We start from the raw sequence: 17248 nt of genomic DNA, 5'->3' as shown, positions 1-17248 counted from the left end.
ATCAGTTAAGGCAAAACATAAAAATAAATGAAAGAAACAGAAACTGAAGGGAAGCGATGGAACGACGGCTCCACTACAGACAGCATAGTAACACATTCATCGTGCGTTATTCATTGTCGGATTCTCTCCTGTTTCCTGCTCGCCACACTTTCGTGTTCTCCACAAAGGCAACGGAGACGTGGTCCCTCCTGGCGCTTCTAAACAAAAGCGCTAGAGCATACGTATTTTCACCAACTACGTATAAATCTGCATAATTTTCATTGCGCTCACTGTGGGATAATTTCGACTCTCGCGCAGCTAGTAGTACACGAATCTTAAATGGATTGTTACACACATTGGTTGATACATACGATTCGCTACACCATGTGCACTCTGCATCGAGGGTAAAAAAAACATCCTTTGCGTGTGGTGTGTTGCTTGATATCTGCTCCGCAAGCAGGTTTTTGTGCAGCAGAAGACGGCGAGGGTGCAAGATGACGCGTGCGCTGACGTGCTGCGCTCGCTTTCGCCGTGGCACCCATCCGGTCCATGCGCGAACGGCATAAAGGTAAACAGTAGGTAATGCGCCATACGTTCCGTGTTTTTCGCTTTGTTAAGTGATACGCTGTCAAATACCTGTTGTACTTCTAGCTGTGGTCACATATGGGCGGGGTGTCACTTTCGTATTTGCGAGCACACACGGCGGCGTCGACAATGGGCGAACGCGATTAACAATAGCTGCTAGCCGATCCAAAGGGGCATTCTATTCTGTAGGCAACGGGAGTGTGGGTGCTCGTGTGTTGTGCTTCGTTTTATGCTACAGAACAGGTCCCAACGTCTAGTAACAGCGGAGACTCACAATGACGAAGGCACTTCGTCATTGTGCATTGTGGTGGCACAGTATCGCACTCCTGTTGCCTCACAGTGTAAACTGCAGGTTCGTGCGCTGGCCAGGGCACGGTTGTTTCCGAAGGTAGAAATTTGGTGTAGTTGGTACATAGCCATGAGTAAAATCTTGCAGCCAAAGAGAGGACGAAGACACAACGGTAGAAACACACAACAGCGGAACTGCAGACTCTCAACTAAAGGATTTATTGACAATACGTCATTTAAAAGGCACAAGAAAGTAGGACACAGATAGTGATAAACATGTTCCAACAAAAGTTAGTCTCCTGCAAGATAGTCAATCTCCACTGGTAAGAGGGACAAAGAAGTTTGACTAACACACTTATCTCCCAGTGAGGAGATTAGGGAGGCCTCCACAATCTCTCGAACATTCTTTTCTTTGAAGCGAGCACAAATAGTTGTAGCTTCGAACAGTGGTTTACATTTGCAAATGCGACAGTGCACCGCAAGGTGCCCGAAGGGGTGGAGGCATCAACCTTGCATCTGTGTTCTAGAAGCCGAGTATTAACACAACGGCCACTTTGGCCAACGTATGATCTCCCGCATGTGAGGGGAATTTTGTATACAACATGCTGCATACATGGGACCAAGTTCTGTCTATGTTTGATTTTACAACCAGCCTTTTTAGCCAGCCTTTTAGTTGAGAGCCTGCAGTTCCGCTGTTGTGTGTTTCTACCGTTGTGTCTTCGTCCTCTCTTTGGCTGCAAGATTTTACTCATGGTTGTTTCCGACCTGTCGCTCACGGTGGCTTAGAGCAATTCAGCTGCCATGTGCGGTTGCCACTTCTATCAGCACACATGCAGTTAGTTTCTAGATGACTGTTCTCGTTCTTTAGATATCTGTGTACACCGCGAGACCGTATTCTGTACACAGTGGGAACAATGCTGATACGAACGGACCTATACGAGAGCGAATAGTTCAAACTTCAGCACACATATCGTGTTAAGCTTCCGTTTACCTTTCGTCGATAAACCGAGACAATCAAGAACAAAACCTGGACCCTCTGATACAGAAATCAAAACCATTTTAGTTCCCCTAGAGGCACTCTGTGCACCGAATGCTCCTTTGTTTACACTGATGAAGCGCGCACGTGCTTCCTCCGGCCAGTCATCATGAGCGTCCAAGAGACGTCACTGTGACGCCATGCGCATTGAATTCGCAGACTTGCGGAACGTGTAGTTTCGAGCTGTGATGTCAGATGGGCGAAAGCGACAACAATTCTCATTGGTAGTAAGCATGTGACCTCTCTCGCGTTGTCCCTCTGGCGGATCGGGATGACATCAAATACTTTTGTGTGTGTGTGTCGTGCCGGTTTCCTACGCGTCTATTACTCCCTTTCGTTTTAAAACCTAGATTTGCATCCATGCACGTAATGGGATCTTTTTTTCATTGCTAATTGTAACTGCTAAGTATGCGATGCAGCGCGGATGGCATTGAGTGCGCCGAGTAAGGCTATTTCTGTGTTCAATAGATGGCGCTAGATGGGGACAACAGTAGCAGGGACCAGTTGGGACACCCCGCGAACTCGTCCACATCACTCCAAGACCGGTCTGTTACATACGTGGGTTTGCTTTGGCGCGCGTCGAGGGTGGTTCTCTGGAGAGCAGCTAGCACACAACGCTGCTCCATTGTATCTTACGTATCTGCATCATCACTTTGAAAATGTGTTACCAGCACTTTAAGCGTATGCAGTATATAATTACGCGCGAGACAGCGTCACCTGTGATTTAAAAAAAAGTTGCATAAAGCTCACCCAAAGAAAATTCCAGTTTGAATCCAGCGCCAGTGCCTTCTTCGTCGGAGCGAAACTTAATCCAGAATCCCGCAGCTTGGGTGAGGTTTGCTGGAGGATCGGAGCCACAGAAACGGCCCAGAAGAGGGCCATCACTGTTGGTTTCGCGAATCTCGAGGTAGTCTTTGCCGCAATACTCGCTCGCTTCGATGTCGAGTTGTCTGCGTTGGCACGGACATAAGCGTATTTGTTAGGCATTTGGAGAAACACATAATGAAATGCTAGCGTACAGCCTGGCTATGGTCCACCTTTGGGAAAGTTTATAGGGACACCACGAATATCAGTTTCTTCCTGAGCACATTCTCGATAGTGGACAGTGTTTGACGCGAGGCGTTAGAAATGACGTTGAAACGCTTAACCATGGGGCGTAACACATTGAAGACCAGCACTGTTTTCTGTCTACTGTATAATACGTTAGACTATCTCGTACGTTGCCGCGGGAACTTGAGTAACAAGGTGTAAATGCTAAATTAACACTGTTTCGCTATTACTGCGTTCGCACACACTTCAATATTGAGACTTACTCTGTTTGTGCTACCAAATTTATTCGTGGCTTCGCCGTGGCTTTGTTACATAGCCTTAACACTACGAGGCAAGACTTCAGTTTTCTGACACCCTTCTTGGGGTGAAATCTGACCTAAGAACGCCCCTGGAGCGACATGTGCCCCTAAAAGCGAAGCCTGCTACCGACAGCTGTCGTAGACCACCAAAAGATATTTTTTACACGCGCTGACACACGCGCAAAAACACGCAAAAGGAATTCTACAGTATTTCGTTCTCCTTACAGTATGTTTAAATTTGTGGACTATATTACCCAGCGTCGCCTATTTATTTTTTTTATAACACTTCCGAGCTGGAACGGGGAATTTGCCTGATGGTCTACGGACAATAGTTAATATAGTTTACTTACTGTGCTGTCGAATTCTACAACGTTGTGACTGTGACTATGAGGGATCACGTTTCGCGGCTTTTTATATAACACGGGGCCACGTTCATTCGGACAATAGTATTGTGATAGCTCAGGGTGTCCCCTGCTATCGAACAGTTGTTTTAAAAGCGGTACATACAGCACAGAGAGCTGGAAAAAGTTGCCTTCCGACGCCTTTATCGTCCAGACGCAGTCCTGAGAAGGGTGATAGCTGTACGGGTGCCCAGCTGAAGCGAAGTACCCATGATCACCTTCCAGAGTTCCTCCGCAGGCTAGAATAATGGTAGAAAGACTCATTTATGTAATACTTACGGTGAATACTAGGATGTGAATATTCTCCTGCGTAGAGACGAGAGAACGAAAAAGATGACTGCTTAAGCAGATTATATAAAAAGTAAGAAGAACGGTCTCAGCATCGCCCTGCACTGTACAAACCATACCACAGGAACCATACAGCAGAATGAAATATGCTGTTACCTTGAGAGCAATACAAGATGAACTCTCCTAATTCGTTACACCGCGATACGGACGGGGTACCCGATCATTCCGGGAAATCGTACGCGTACCTCAACGAACCATTTCCGACAACGCGTATGCGCATGCCCAGCCCCGTCCCCAATCTTTGAGCGGAAAACATCACTATGGGCACACCTGCGGGCGACTGTCATGTTCATTGGGGGGAGATAATCGGTTTCAAGGTTAAGCAGACGTTTGAGGTCTACATTTGACAGCTCTTTGTACTGGTAATAAGTACAATGCGCTTTCACCTCTTTCCGAATTCTTCTTCCAATCTTCTCTGGCTACTTTCCCACGCAACGTGCCAGTCCGAAAAGCGTCACCATGTTTATTGGGGGAAAGACACGACGTTCGACATTCCGCTGCCAGGGGGGGACGCGATTATGGAAATAGCTCATTGGAGTCAAGCACGCATTGTCGAGCCTCTTGAGAAAAGCAGAGGGTTTACTGAAAAAATTGAAGGACGATTAATGTAGCTAACGCGGCGCAAATGCGTTAGCATTCAGCCGCCCTACCCACTACCACCGGCCACCTCCATCCACATCTATGCACACCTAAATATCTACTACTAACTACAGAGCTAACAGCGGCGCAACCCTTCTTCCGCGCCGGTGGCGTATCTTGAAACGCTGCTTTCGCTCTCCTTCCCTCTGGTTCGCACGCTTTCGGCGCCGTGTAGAGGCATCCGCTGCCTGACGTTGCTTGTATTGTTGCTCGGCGCCTTGCACACCCGCGAGTTCAGACTCTCCCCGCGTATCTGGCGCGACGCCAAGACCGCTTCCGCAGACGTACTCCTCTCCGTGACGTCACCCGCAGGGGCGCGTGTACACTGGCTTCCGCTCCGTGACCTACTTTTCTTTACTCTCAACTGTCTACTGCCGTCCTCCTCTCTCTCGCGGTTTACTTCCCTCTCTACGTTGTGACCGGATCGACACCGACACTTTTCCTTGAAACGCGGCCGCTTCTCATGCTGACGCACTAACAAAGAAAGGGCTGAAAGGTTAGTTAGGCACAGCCCATCTTGCTGTTCCTAGCAAAAACAACAACAACAACAACAAAGAAAACAGACGGGACTTAAAAAAAAGTTGCATTGGAGGCTTGCCAATAGGTCGGAAGCATGAAGAAAGCGCAAGAGAGTAGTTGTGACTGCCCACTGGTTGTTAAAGATGACCCGAGCAGAGTTGACAAACAGAAGTTGGGGTAATCAAGTTGAGGGAGATATCGGTTGCAAGATAAAAGATGGTGCTGAATGCCTGCTTCCATCCAACAAGTTGTACGTTTGGGGGAGTTCGACTGGCGCATTCAGTCGAAGGCATGGGAGAAGATATTCTTCTGCTCGATTGCAACGACAGACCATAGTAAAGTATTGTAGGGGATCAATGAGTCGTAAAAAAGGCTCGTATGAAAGTATCCGCTCAGGACTGTTGGGTTTGGATACAGCGCCAACGACGCATGCGCAGGGAACAGGCAGAGGCCGTTAGAGGTAGAGGGGTAGAAGGGACAGTCCCGTAGACGAGAGGGGATTGGCAAATAACCTCACGAACGACGCAGTGGATAAATCCCGTTCGCTTTTTATTGCTGCGATGGTATAGCAGCGTTTTGCATTCCGCGACGCGAGATATTACTGAAGGTGCCCCACTTAGGTGAAAAGCAGAAAGATAAGACTTTAGTCTTATATATAACATTTATATTAACAACACTAAACTAAACTAAACAACATTAAATATATATAACATTTCATAACAATTCAGGCATCAAACATGATATATGGGCAAAACTGGATTGCACAAAAATACTAAAGTAGACTGAAGTAAAAAGGTATTATAGTAATTGAGGAAGAAAAAACCGCTCCGATGAGTAACGCCAGCTTCCAAATGCAGCGCTTGGAAGATACGTAAATGGTATAGTAGGTCGCGGTACAAACTCATACCATCACCTGTCTATATCTACAACGTAACAGAATAAAATGTGCATGCTATACTTACATGCAGTGAAGGCCGAGTAAACGGCCCTGAAGACAGCGGTGTAAGACTGTACGTACAAAGCAGAACCGGTGGATGTGAACGTTGGCGGGATGGACCGGGAACATAAAGTGTCCAGGATTGGCGAGTCAGGACTGGGTCCGTTCCGGATGGTGACGTTCGAACTAAAGCAACCTCGCATCGACTTTTCGATGTGTGTTATTGTCAGTGACACCTTTTCACCTGCAAAGGGCGGATGAGAGATTTTCGTGAAACTCAAGTTGCCGAAAGTGCGACACTGTCGAACCAGCACATGACCACGCACATGACCACGTACTCGTGCGCCCATACACAACCACATCACCGAAACGTATCGATCCCTCTTCTGATTTGTTGTAGTTGTTGCTGTGATGTGCGGATGTGATGAATCCGCCTATTTTCAAGAAATCGGCAGTCCAAACGAGACCATTCTGACAGGCTGTTGCCTCCGAGCATCGTTATGCAGCAAAGTATAGTACTTCAGGATATTGGTGCGTCCACTTTAAAAACAGAACTTCACCAGGTAACACGCTCTGCGCAAACCACAGCGCCGGCTGATGAAGTTAATGGTTCTTATTGGACGAAAACAGCCAGACGTACAACCTTTTTGTGATCGTTGATGTACATCCAAATTAAAAAAATAAAAATAAAAAAGCGTACACCTCCCATTTTTAACAAATCAGGATGGATAATTCTGCGCGACAGTTGCTCGTCTACCTGTTATCCTTGAGCATTGTTACGTGAACCTGTGTTTAGTTTGTGCATGCCATGTGAATAAATCGCGCTACACTTGGTACACATATGGTACAACTGATTACTATGCAGAACATTGCAACAACATGGTATTACAACAACATACGCTGTATGACTTGGTATCAGGACATTGACAGTACATCCCTTTCTTTTGGGTGAGGTAGTCTGAGTGCAGTTCGGGTGAGACGACCGCAGCTGAAGCAAATGTGCACGCTATAGTTTACACCATACCGCTTGCACACTATTTTTGTTTCAAGGGTCGCGGGTTCGATTCACCCATGAACACTAGAAACTTGGTTTCATGGTACACCTTTCTTAGACAAGCCATCCTCGGCGAAGGACGTCAGATGCCAGCGCTGAAACTCGAATGCGTACTATAGGCAGAGGTATAGTTTTGCCCTCAGGCGGACGTATGTCATAGAAGGACCGATAACTATGGCTTCTATACGAATAGCCACGAGTTATTAATTTGCAATATGGGTAATCCATTTTGTCCTCCCCATTCGTCATCCCAAAATAAATTTCTTGGCGGTGGTGTTCCATGTTCTTCCTCCCAACCCCAGCGGACTCGACAAATTATCTCAAAGAATCCTCTTCTTGAGAAATGTGCTTAGCACACTGTTTCTAATACTGCAGTTCATATTAGTAATACACCATACAGAAAGGCACGCTTGCCGTCGGAATATGTTGCTTTTGTGCGAACATTTGCGAAAACCGATGCGCTTTCCAAACTCCAGTATCGACATTGAGCGACCCCAAAGGAGTAACTTTCCTGCGGAGGAGCAGACGATTGCCATGAGAACTGATACGCCTCGCACTTTCTCACGAAGAGGCGCCTAGTACGCATTATACAGGGCATTCTTTTGTAACTTACACATTTTTTTAATGAGAAAAGCTTTGTGAGTAGCATACTAATGGGTGTCGTTTTTGCTTTCGGGTTTAGGGCGAGGCGGACATGGTCTCGATGAGAATAAGCAACTACAAAATGGCTCATTACCTAAAATTAATGAATTTGTAATTAGAGAATTTCGGGCGAAAGCGAGACAGCAGAGACAGTCCCCGTTGAAAGTCATTACATCTTTTTTGAAATCCCGAAGTCCTGAAACGCTCCGGTCATCTCCATCGCTCCAAAGCGAGTGGTCCTCTGACGTGACATGAGCACTTTGCTCCCTGCCCTCCCGGTCGACGCGGTTTCGATTTCGGCTTATTTGCATATCGAAATTCCGTATTGGATATTTAAACGCACGTGCGCGTTCCAAGATTTTTTACAAAGTGCAAGGTCGTTGCACAAGGATTGTCTTCCACTCTGCTACATCGCTTTCTGCCTCACGCCTGTAATTAATGAGTTTATTGACTAATTAATTATAGCCAATTAGTTATCCTGTCGTTACATGCTCTTCACCAGGAGGTACCTTCCTGGACATACGACTCATGTGCGGAAGCGACATCTAGTCTGCTGCCATTAATTGGCACTGACTTTCGAGCGCGGGATCGCGTCGGAGTTTGCTCGCTTGCATCCTCCAAAAGTGGGTGCAGCCTGTGGGTGCAACCTCGCGCAACTTCTTTAAGGTGGCTTTTTCTAACCGTTTTTCTCTTCTCACCCTTCCGGTAGTACAGCCCAAGACAGCACGTGGTAACATTCGCTCCACGTCATCGCAAACTCCACCAGTTCTTCCGTATCATCCGAAACCTATCGGATGTGTGAACGGGAACACCGGGATACTCACCGGTGACGTTCGTTATGAGAAGCCACGAGCAGCTGGAGCCTAATGGTGATGTGCTGTAGTGTGGGTAGTTGAAGGAGGAAATAGCGCCGGGTACATCGACGTTCACTGTAGCTCCACAACCTGAGAAGACAAAAACGGTTAATAGGAAGAGACACAGGATCCATGACATACAGGGTGTCCCAGAAAACGTGTCATTGAATTATAATAAAAAAAACTACGCCACCTAGAATCATGCGGTCAAGAGCATTTGTTCTTATTAGGTTTTTGCCACCTCCTAATGTGAATGTCATGTACTCCAAATTTAATTATGTAAATATTTGCGAACTGAACTCTGAAATTTTCCAAGTAAAGGTTACTTTTTTACCCCACCAATATGAAGAGCGGGCCCAATTCACTCAGATTCATGATAATTCAGTGATATTCACGAGCTATTCCATCGAAAAAAAATAACCTAATATCATGCTTTTCGGAACACCGGACCATAGCGCGCGATGACTTTTTGAGCGTAATCGCTCTCAGTGCGACGAAAGGAGGTTCCGAAGTCAGCCCACAGAGTGATAGTAGAAAAAGTAATAGTTCCTGAAATTGGGAGAGGGAAAGCATTATCCCAGCGAAAGTCGGGCGTGATAAGCCATGCCTGTTTTATCTCTTTCTGCGACGTCGGGGAGGGCTGGATTTCCAACCTCCTTTCGTCGGACTGACAAAGATTGCGCTGAAAAATTCATCGTGCGCTATTCTGTGCGACCTCCGTAGAGCATGATGTTCGGCTATTTTTTCCGATGGGATAGCTCCTGAATATCCCTGTAAATTATCATTAATTTGACTAAGTTAGACACGCTCTTCACATTGGTGGAGTAAAAAAGTGACCTTTACTAGGCAAATTTCCGACTTAAGCTCGCAAAAATTTACATAGTTAAACTTACGTTACATGACATTCACATGAGGAGGTGGCAAAAACCCAGTAGGAACAAATGCCATTGACCGCATGACTGTAGGTGGTGTAGTTTTTTTATTATAATTCAATGACACGTTTTCTGGGACACCCTGTATATCTTACACTCGGAATCAGGATTAGAATGAATTTATTTCAACATCATGCAGTAGACACGATGCAGTCGGTTTGAGCAAGAAGCCATAACACTGCGCCCTTAAAACAGAGGTGGTGGTGGTGGTGGTGGTGATGAAAACCGGCTTGCCGTTGTTGGCCTCACTTACGTGGGCTGAGTCATGACTGTAGCCACTATGAGGTGACATGATGTGGTTAACAGACGAAGGAACGCTGACGGCCAAAAATTAGAATCTAGGGCAGCCACTGCCAGAATTGGTGAGAAGTCCGAGCAGTTCTCATAGACTTTGACAGGACTTCTCAAGAAAGCAGACGAGGCTGCGAATTTTGGAGAGTCTTTCCGTGAAATAGCCTCTGGGATGTATAGGACATCATCCACCGTACAGTTCCTGCAATGGCCGACGTATTTTTACTGCACCGCAGTATATGCACAGCAATGAAGTAGGGTGTGTTCGATAGTTTCAGTTTGCTGACAATATATGCGGTGTATGCAGTTTGCGTTGTCGAGAGGGCCAATCTTGAATAATTGCGATTTAGTGAAAGCACTTCTTGTTCTCAATCTGAAGAGCAGAGCTTGTGTATCGCGCGAAAGTCCCTTAAAACAAAACTTCACCACGTAGCACCATGAAGTCATACCCATGTCATTCGGGATGACTATTGATTAAGAACGCGCTATGCGGTGAACTTCGGTTTTAAGAGCATAACCGTAATGTGAAGTGTTGCAAAGTTGGAGGTTTCCAAGGTTTGCCAACTTGGAGGTCAATGGAAAGAGTGGAGGATGTTCATCGGTCTGACCGGGCGGGCGGACGGACGGACGCGATATATAAAGATCGTTCCTCATTGCAGAGCAGCGTGCGTTGTCTGACGTCCAAGTCTGGTGCCCGGCCGATGTCCATCCGCTCGGATCTTTGTCCCTCGACAAAAGGTTCGTTCTGATAATGTCTACCTTGATGTTGTACAGCTAACACAGCGTGGATATAACGAGTAAGTTCGGCCACTGGCACATGACCCGCGTAGGGTACGTACCCTGAGAGGTCAACCGACTCGTGCATTAGGCTCCTCCTGATGAAGGCGTAGTCGTTGCTCGTGCGTCCAGCGCATTGGTCACCGGGCCGGTGATCCCGTAGCCGACCTCCTGTCGTAACTGACGGATGTGCACGGACGGCTGTCGCGCCGATATGAGTCGCTCGCCCACCGAGTCAAACGGTGATGACCTACTCGGTATGGATGGGGGCATATACGAACCATAGGTTTTAGACAAAGTCGGTAGCTTGCAACGGTTCAACGGCTGCTTTCACGCAACACACAGCCGGAACGCCTTCAACGTGTCCAAGTCGTCGGAAAAGAGTCCGCTCGACGTCCGCACCGTCCTCGACGTGCTCGTTGCTCGCCTGCGTGACATCTCTCACACACCACTAGCGATCGCACACGCTGCACTCCAGCCCGAGCTCGTTCACGGTGAGCACCGTCTTCATGCGAGTATTCGCCGACCTCGCGTCCACAACTCGTGCACAGACAACCACCCTTCGGATGCTGCATCGTTGACGACGGTGAAGGCGACGGCCAGCACATCGTAGGTGTCGACGTAGATGAACTCATCGCTGGAACTCATATCGATGTCTATATAGACGGCGTCACTGCTGTTAACGCCAGCACTGGCACTATGGCAGCATACTGGCACTATAGGCCACGACCTACTGTATACTAGACACCTGGACGACCGGCAATCGCCTATGAGAGAGCCGGGTCTTGGGTTAGTTACGCTAGTGGCCGCTGCAAGAGCCACGTAACATTGTTGAAGAGAGGGAATGACACTATCACCCTTGCCACCGTCGTTAGTCTGCTACACAGGGCTACACAGGCTGTTGCTAAGCACGCGCCACCCTCTCCCGTACCGCTTCGTAGTTGTCAACACAGCCCGTTACACATTTGCCGCGGTTTTGGCAAATCACAAGGTAACGAATAGTGCTAGCTAGTGCCAAACCTCATAGCCATGCGGCGATTTCTAGAACTACTAATCCCGGTGCTGGGAGCTTCGCGAATGCTCAGGTCTCTGGTATAGTAGTAGCTCGTACAATAGGCTATGTGGTGTCCACGCCCCCGGCTTTTCCCCTCTCCATGTTGAGCCTCTTCTTCTTAGCAGCTGGAAGGGAGTTCGAGCTCTGTGGCTACCCGAAAGGGCGCCTGCAGCTTCATTTCATGTGCAGCCTATTCTGTTCTGCACCGGTTAAGTGGGAGTTTTTTTTTTAAGCCCCACGAGCTGCCCTTCCTTCTGATCGACGTTTCCTGGAATGCTGCTCTTATACAAGAGTCGATTCAGGCTGACCGGGACTCTGATTTTGTTCTTTTTTTAAATATGATGGAAAATTCGGGAAACAGAACGCTACGTCAGTTCTTCCAGAGCATTCACCGTGCGCACTAGGCAACCCTGCCGTCTCCGTAACAGCTACTTAATGTGTTTGGCGTAGACAGACATGGTCCGCTGTCTTAGCCACTGCATTGCATATTTCTGAGGGATTCATATTCGTTTGAAACGTCTTTCCTTCAAGGTGCTCTTTGAGGGGCCCATACAAATAGTAAATCCTCTGGGCCATGGTAGGCCATGGTAGCGTCAAAGTCGCCGTATGAGGCCGGGAGTTGTCAAAGAATTATAATTCCCAACATCGCGGGCCTTTTCTTGAGAACTGCGTTTAGTACTGCAACCTTTATCAATGTGGAGCAAGACTGGGCATTAGTCGTGACCCCCTTGCTCCAAGAATACCACGTGGATGAGGAGGGAGGGAGGGATATGGAGGAGGGAATGAAAGGAGGAACCCTACTGCGCCGAGAAGTGAAGCCAAGATTGGGGATCACTCTAGTGACGTCACGGCTCGCTTCCTTGTTTGGTTTACTTGCATCTCTATGGGAGCCCTAAAAGCATAGTTTCGGAATACTTGGAAAGGGATGATGGCAGCGCGCCAAGTGGTTCCTAATGTGACGCGTTGAAAGCGACCTCATTCGATTGTTCGGGTAACATGACGCCGCACGTGGCTGTGAAGAAGCTGCTGCCACGAATCATCATCGCGAAACTTCCAGGGCAGGCACGAAATGGTATATCTCATCCCGGCGCATGCTGAAGAAGAAGCAAGAAGCTTCCAGACACATCGTCTGCTCTCTGGCAAACGCACGTGCTGTTTCTAGACTTTTCGGTGCGACGCTTAAACGCTTGTGCGCTCCAAGCTGGAGCATTCATTTCTTTGGACTCAGTTGTGTTCAGAGAGCTATCACTCTTGTGTTTTGCTACCAAGTGGTCTAATGAACCCGTTCGCTGTTTATTCGACGACTCGCCGACCCATTTCGCTTCGTGACATCTCGCTCATCTCCTATTTTTACGTCACTTGCCCCTCGCTTTTCTCTTCTGTCGAAGAGCCGTTAGGGCGTCTCCTTTCTTTCTTTCTTCTTATCTTTTTTCTTTCTTCTTCTTCATCTTCTCTGCTAGTAAAGCCGACAAAGGCACTAAGCCCTCCAGCGTTCGAGCGCTCCACTTTCTTCCTCTCCCCGTAGAGCCTGTTCCGTTCAGCACCGGTGACTGGCACAGTATTTCTTTTTCTTTTTTTTGTACGACGAGCTGCTTTTTCTGGTAATCAACATTTCCTGATATTCTGCTCGTGTAGACTTGCTAAACGACTCGACATTGTAAAATTTGTACGGTAACAGTTCCAAAGACCAATCACAGTTGTTACTGGACACGAGCGTTGTGTGTCTTGAAAGTACATTAAACAGTCCACTATATTCTGCACAAAAAGAAGTTCTTCCATTAGAATCGGTTAAACGCTTCGCACTCTACGTGCTCTTGGAGGTAACCGGACGCTCGGAATCGAGCGCACGAGAAAAGAGGCGATTACTAATCGTTAGATATTATTAGGGAATCGGTCTTTTCGTCCTTGCGTTGACTCCTGCCTTACCTATTTATATGCGGAACTGGACTGTACTGCAACCGATTTATATTATGTAATGTTTTCAAAATTTCCCTCTCTTCGTGACCCTCGACTTTCCAATCTAGCATCCCGATTTATAAGACGTAATCACGTCTGGAGAGAACGATATAATTGGCCACTTGCCTTGCGTGAAGTTTGCCTTGAATCCACGTCCTGCCGACGAGCCATCTCCTTTAAGCCATATAGTGAGCCTATTGCCCGTGCTTCGGATGAGAGGAGGCTCTGGAAGGTTTCCACCGCAATGCTTCAGGACTGGGAAAGCCCGTGTACTGACCCAGTCGTACACCTGTTCATGAAAGATGGCGTTTACTTTGCGTTAGTTTGTGGCGCAACACGTGGACCGTAAATCCGGTATGAGGCTTAACACGCTCTTAAATGCTGGTCACAGATGCGAAAGTTTTATGAGTGTTATGCTTGGTTCACACTGTTGCATTTTCATGCGTTACGGATGCGGCGCGACACGGTTGTCATGACAACGAAGCACCACACTCCGAAAAGCACACGCACCGCAAGAGTTGAGCTCGACCGAACTCCATGCGGTACGGGCTACCTGCGGAGATGCAGCTGACCAATGAGCGAACGCGCTCCGCGCAAGCGCATCACTGCTGTGCTGTCGCGTGCTTTTCCAACGTTTTTTCCTTCTTTTCAGCAGAAGCGCTGCTGCTGCCATTTGAACAACAAGTGGCCAGTTTACGCGCTCTGTATGACGCAGATACGCTTCAATACACCTCAAAGTTTCGCCGACCACATCACGTTGCCCGTTCATGGCTGCCTGTGGAATGGAGACGTGGTGGAGTGGAGACGTGATTGGTCAACCACAAGCGTTTGACGTATCAAGAACGCATATGTCTGAACAGCGTGTCGTACGACAGCCGCCTCCGCACTGGATCCGCACCGTAACCGCAACGGAGAGAAGTTGTAGTGTGAACCACGCATTATACAAGGAGGCTTCGTTCTTCTTATCATTCTACGATTTTCGTTGTGATTTTCACATTGTGATGCTCACTTCAGACACCTTAGTTGAATTACGTTAACACACAGTCTATAATAGTGCCACGAATCATCTTCTAGAAACGTCCAGGGCAGGCACGAAACGGCACATGTCATCCCGGCGCATGCTGAAGAAGAAGCAAGAAGCTTCCAGACACATCGCCTGCTCTCTGGCAAACGCACGTGCTGTTTCTAGACTTTTCGGCGCGACGCTTAAATGCTTGTGCGCTCCAAGCTGGAGCATTCATCCTTTGGACTCAGTTGTGTTCAGAGAGCTATCACTCTTGTGTTTTTGCTAACAAGTAGTTTAATAAACAGTTTGCTGTTTATTCGACGAGCCCATTTCGCTTCGTGACATTTCTGGTGGAGGTGCGGGGCATCCCTTGTTCAACGGCCTGGAAGACCAACCGCGACAAAGCAGAAGACAGCTTGGCCTGCCTGCAGAATTCGGTCCATTAGAACCCCCTAAACGCAAGAAGAAGATGACTGCGGAGACCAGCACCCAAGTGGCGCAACCTGTAGCCACGCCCATAGCCCCTGCACGGAGTGCCCACTGCAAGAGTTACCGTGCCGTTGTCCGCCGCCTAGCTTTTCTGTCTTTTGAGTACCCCCCTCTATGTGGTAATCGCAGAGAATCCCTCAACGAAGCTTTAACAAGAATACTTTAAGAAGGAAAAAAGCCTGAGTACACACAGGCACAGTTCAGAGGACTCTTCCGCTCATATTTAGATGTCAATTATAACATTAAGCTATTTTAAAATGGTAAACCTTAGTATGGTTGCGTGTGCCTTTGGCTAAAGGACACTTTGCACAGCGCTGTATTTCTTTTTTTCTCTTTTGTGTGTACCATCTAGGTGAGAGATGAACATCCACGAACAGTGGAGTACTTGTACTGTACATGTAAAAAATGTTATCGATGTTACTACTGCATAATCACGTTGCAATAGACACTGTAATGGCGCACAGATATCCGCCGACTGTTTATGTTTGTCTGTATGCATTCCTGTTTGTCGGTCCAGGTACCTCGTCAGGCTCCGCCTTTTGTACCTGGACCTCATTTCTGTATTTTTGGAAATGAAATAAATAGAAATGAAATGAAAATGAAATGAAAAGGAGAAGACAAAGATTAAAACTCACCCACAGGAAGCTCTGCGAACAGTTTGTGGACTGCGGCACGTCAAAGTCGAGGAAGTTGAGCATTACGACGTGTCCCTTAGTCGTCTTCAGGGTCCAGACGCAATCGTCGTGGGCATCGTAGTTGGCAGGATAGTTTGAAGACGTGATGAACGTGGTGGACGTTGTGATGAACGTGCCACCGCAACCTCTCTGTCGCGTGGCGTAGTTTGCATAGAACCCTTGACCGGAGATGGAAGAGTCGCTTCGGAAATGAACTGTCATGGTGTTACCATTGGAGGTAAGTACTTGCGACACACTTCCAAACTCGCACAATTCTGTTATCAGTGGCGAAGTAACATCTGGGCCGCCGTAGACCTGCGGTGGAGGTATATGGAGAATTCAAACACATGTGTCTTGTCCGGTGTACGGAAAGGCACGGTTCTCCATTACTTTTTCTTATCTACAGGGTTCGTCAAGATAAACTTCGGGGTTTGTAACGAAGATAAAACAAATAAGAACAGTGTCGGGAAGCTAAAGCAGATGTTAGAAGACGTATTATGCTCCAAAATTTTATGTCGATACTGCCATTTGGTCCGTCTCGCTACGGATAAATCGTGAAAATTAGAAAATTGCCGCTGCCTAACCGGCTATACCTGTGTTTCAGTTACTTTCCATCAGATGGCGAAACGGTCGAACGCGGCGTTGCAGACGACACCGAAACCAAGTGAAGAAGTGGAACTGAATGCAGAGTCGTACTCTGCAACGCCGCGTTCGACCGTTTCGCAAGAGAGGCCTCTGAGGCCCTGAGGACTGAGAGGACCTCTCAGTCCCATAACACATTAGACCCGAGGGGTCTTTTCACTAGGGTGGCCCGCCATTCCTCGCTATATCGAGCCCTCATGCACCCGAAACTTGAATATGCTGCTTCCGTGTGGGATCCGGGGCAGGCGCCACTCACTGCTCAACTGCAACGTATACAAAACCCCGCAGCACGGTTCATGCTTCATACTTATGCCCGGAAAGCCAGTGTTACCTCAATGAAAGCTAGTCTTAATCTTTCTCATCGCCCATTTCGGTGCAGGGTTACTCGGCTTTGTTTGTTCCACAAAATTAATTTCCAACGTGATATCCTCCGACAAACTTAATTTCTCTTACATCACGTATCTCTGCACGGCTGGACTATGCACAGAAGGCTGACATTCTATTTCGCACCACAGACGCTTATACTTTCAGTAATTTCTGCCCAAAGTTTTCTTCCAGTGGAAGGCACTTTCTTGGCTCTATTTGATGATGGTGATGTGATAAAGAAAAAAAAAGGGGGATAGAGTTACTCTATTTAATCCATTACTGGCCATTCCTTATTTGAGAATGCGCTCTCTGATCAGCTTCACATTATCAGCAAGTACAAATGCAGTTCAGTTCTTTACAGTAACAGGAAGTACAAATGCAATTGGATGCATACAGGAGATACCAAGCAATAATGAGAAATTACAAAAAA

At 47.5% G+C, this 17248-nt stretch overlaps 1 protein-coding gene across 1 annotated transcript in view; it reads right to left on the bottom strand.

Annotated features, from left to right (window-relative positions):
* LOC135386241 (cubilin-like) overlaps positions 1-17248 on the bottom strand; it is a 142043-nt gene that overhangs the window by 65278 nt on the left and 59517 nt on the right. Inside the window, exons 31-36 of the mRNA XM_064616050.1 lie at positions 15772-16125; positions 13768-13930; positions 8602-8721; positions 6107-6325; positions 3745-3877; positions 2639-2838 (exon numbers count right to left, since the gene is read on the bottom strand). Coding sequence (XP_064472120.1) covers positions 2639-2838; positions 3745-3877; positions 6107-6325; positions 8602-8721; positions 13768-13930; positions 15772-16125 — 1189 coding nt within the window. The remainder of the gene's footprint in view (positions 1-2638; positions 2839-3744; positions 3878-6106; positions 6326-8601; positions 8722-13767; positions 13931-15771; positions 16126-17248) is intronic.

Source organism: Ornithodoros turicata, chromosome 2 (genome assembly GCF_037126465.1).
Source record: "Ornithodoros turicata isolate Travis chromosome 2, ASM3712646v1, whole genome shotgun sequence".
NCBI lineage: Eukaryota > Metazoa > Arthropoda > Arachnida > Ixodida > Argasidae > Ornithodoros > Ornithodoros turicata.
Note: the sequence above shows the minus strand (reverse complement) of the source record. Positions and strands in the feature narration are given on the sequence as shown.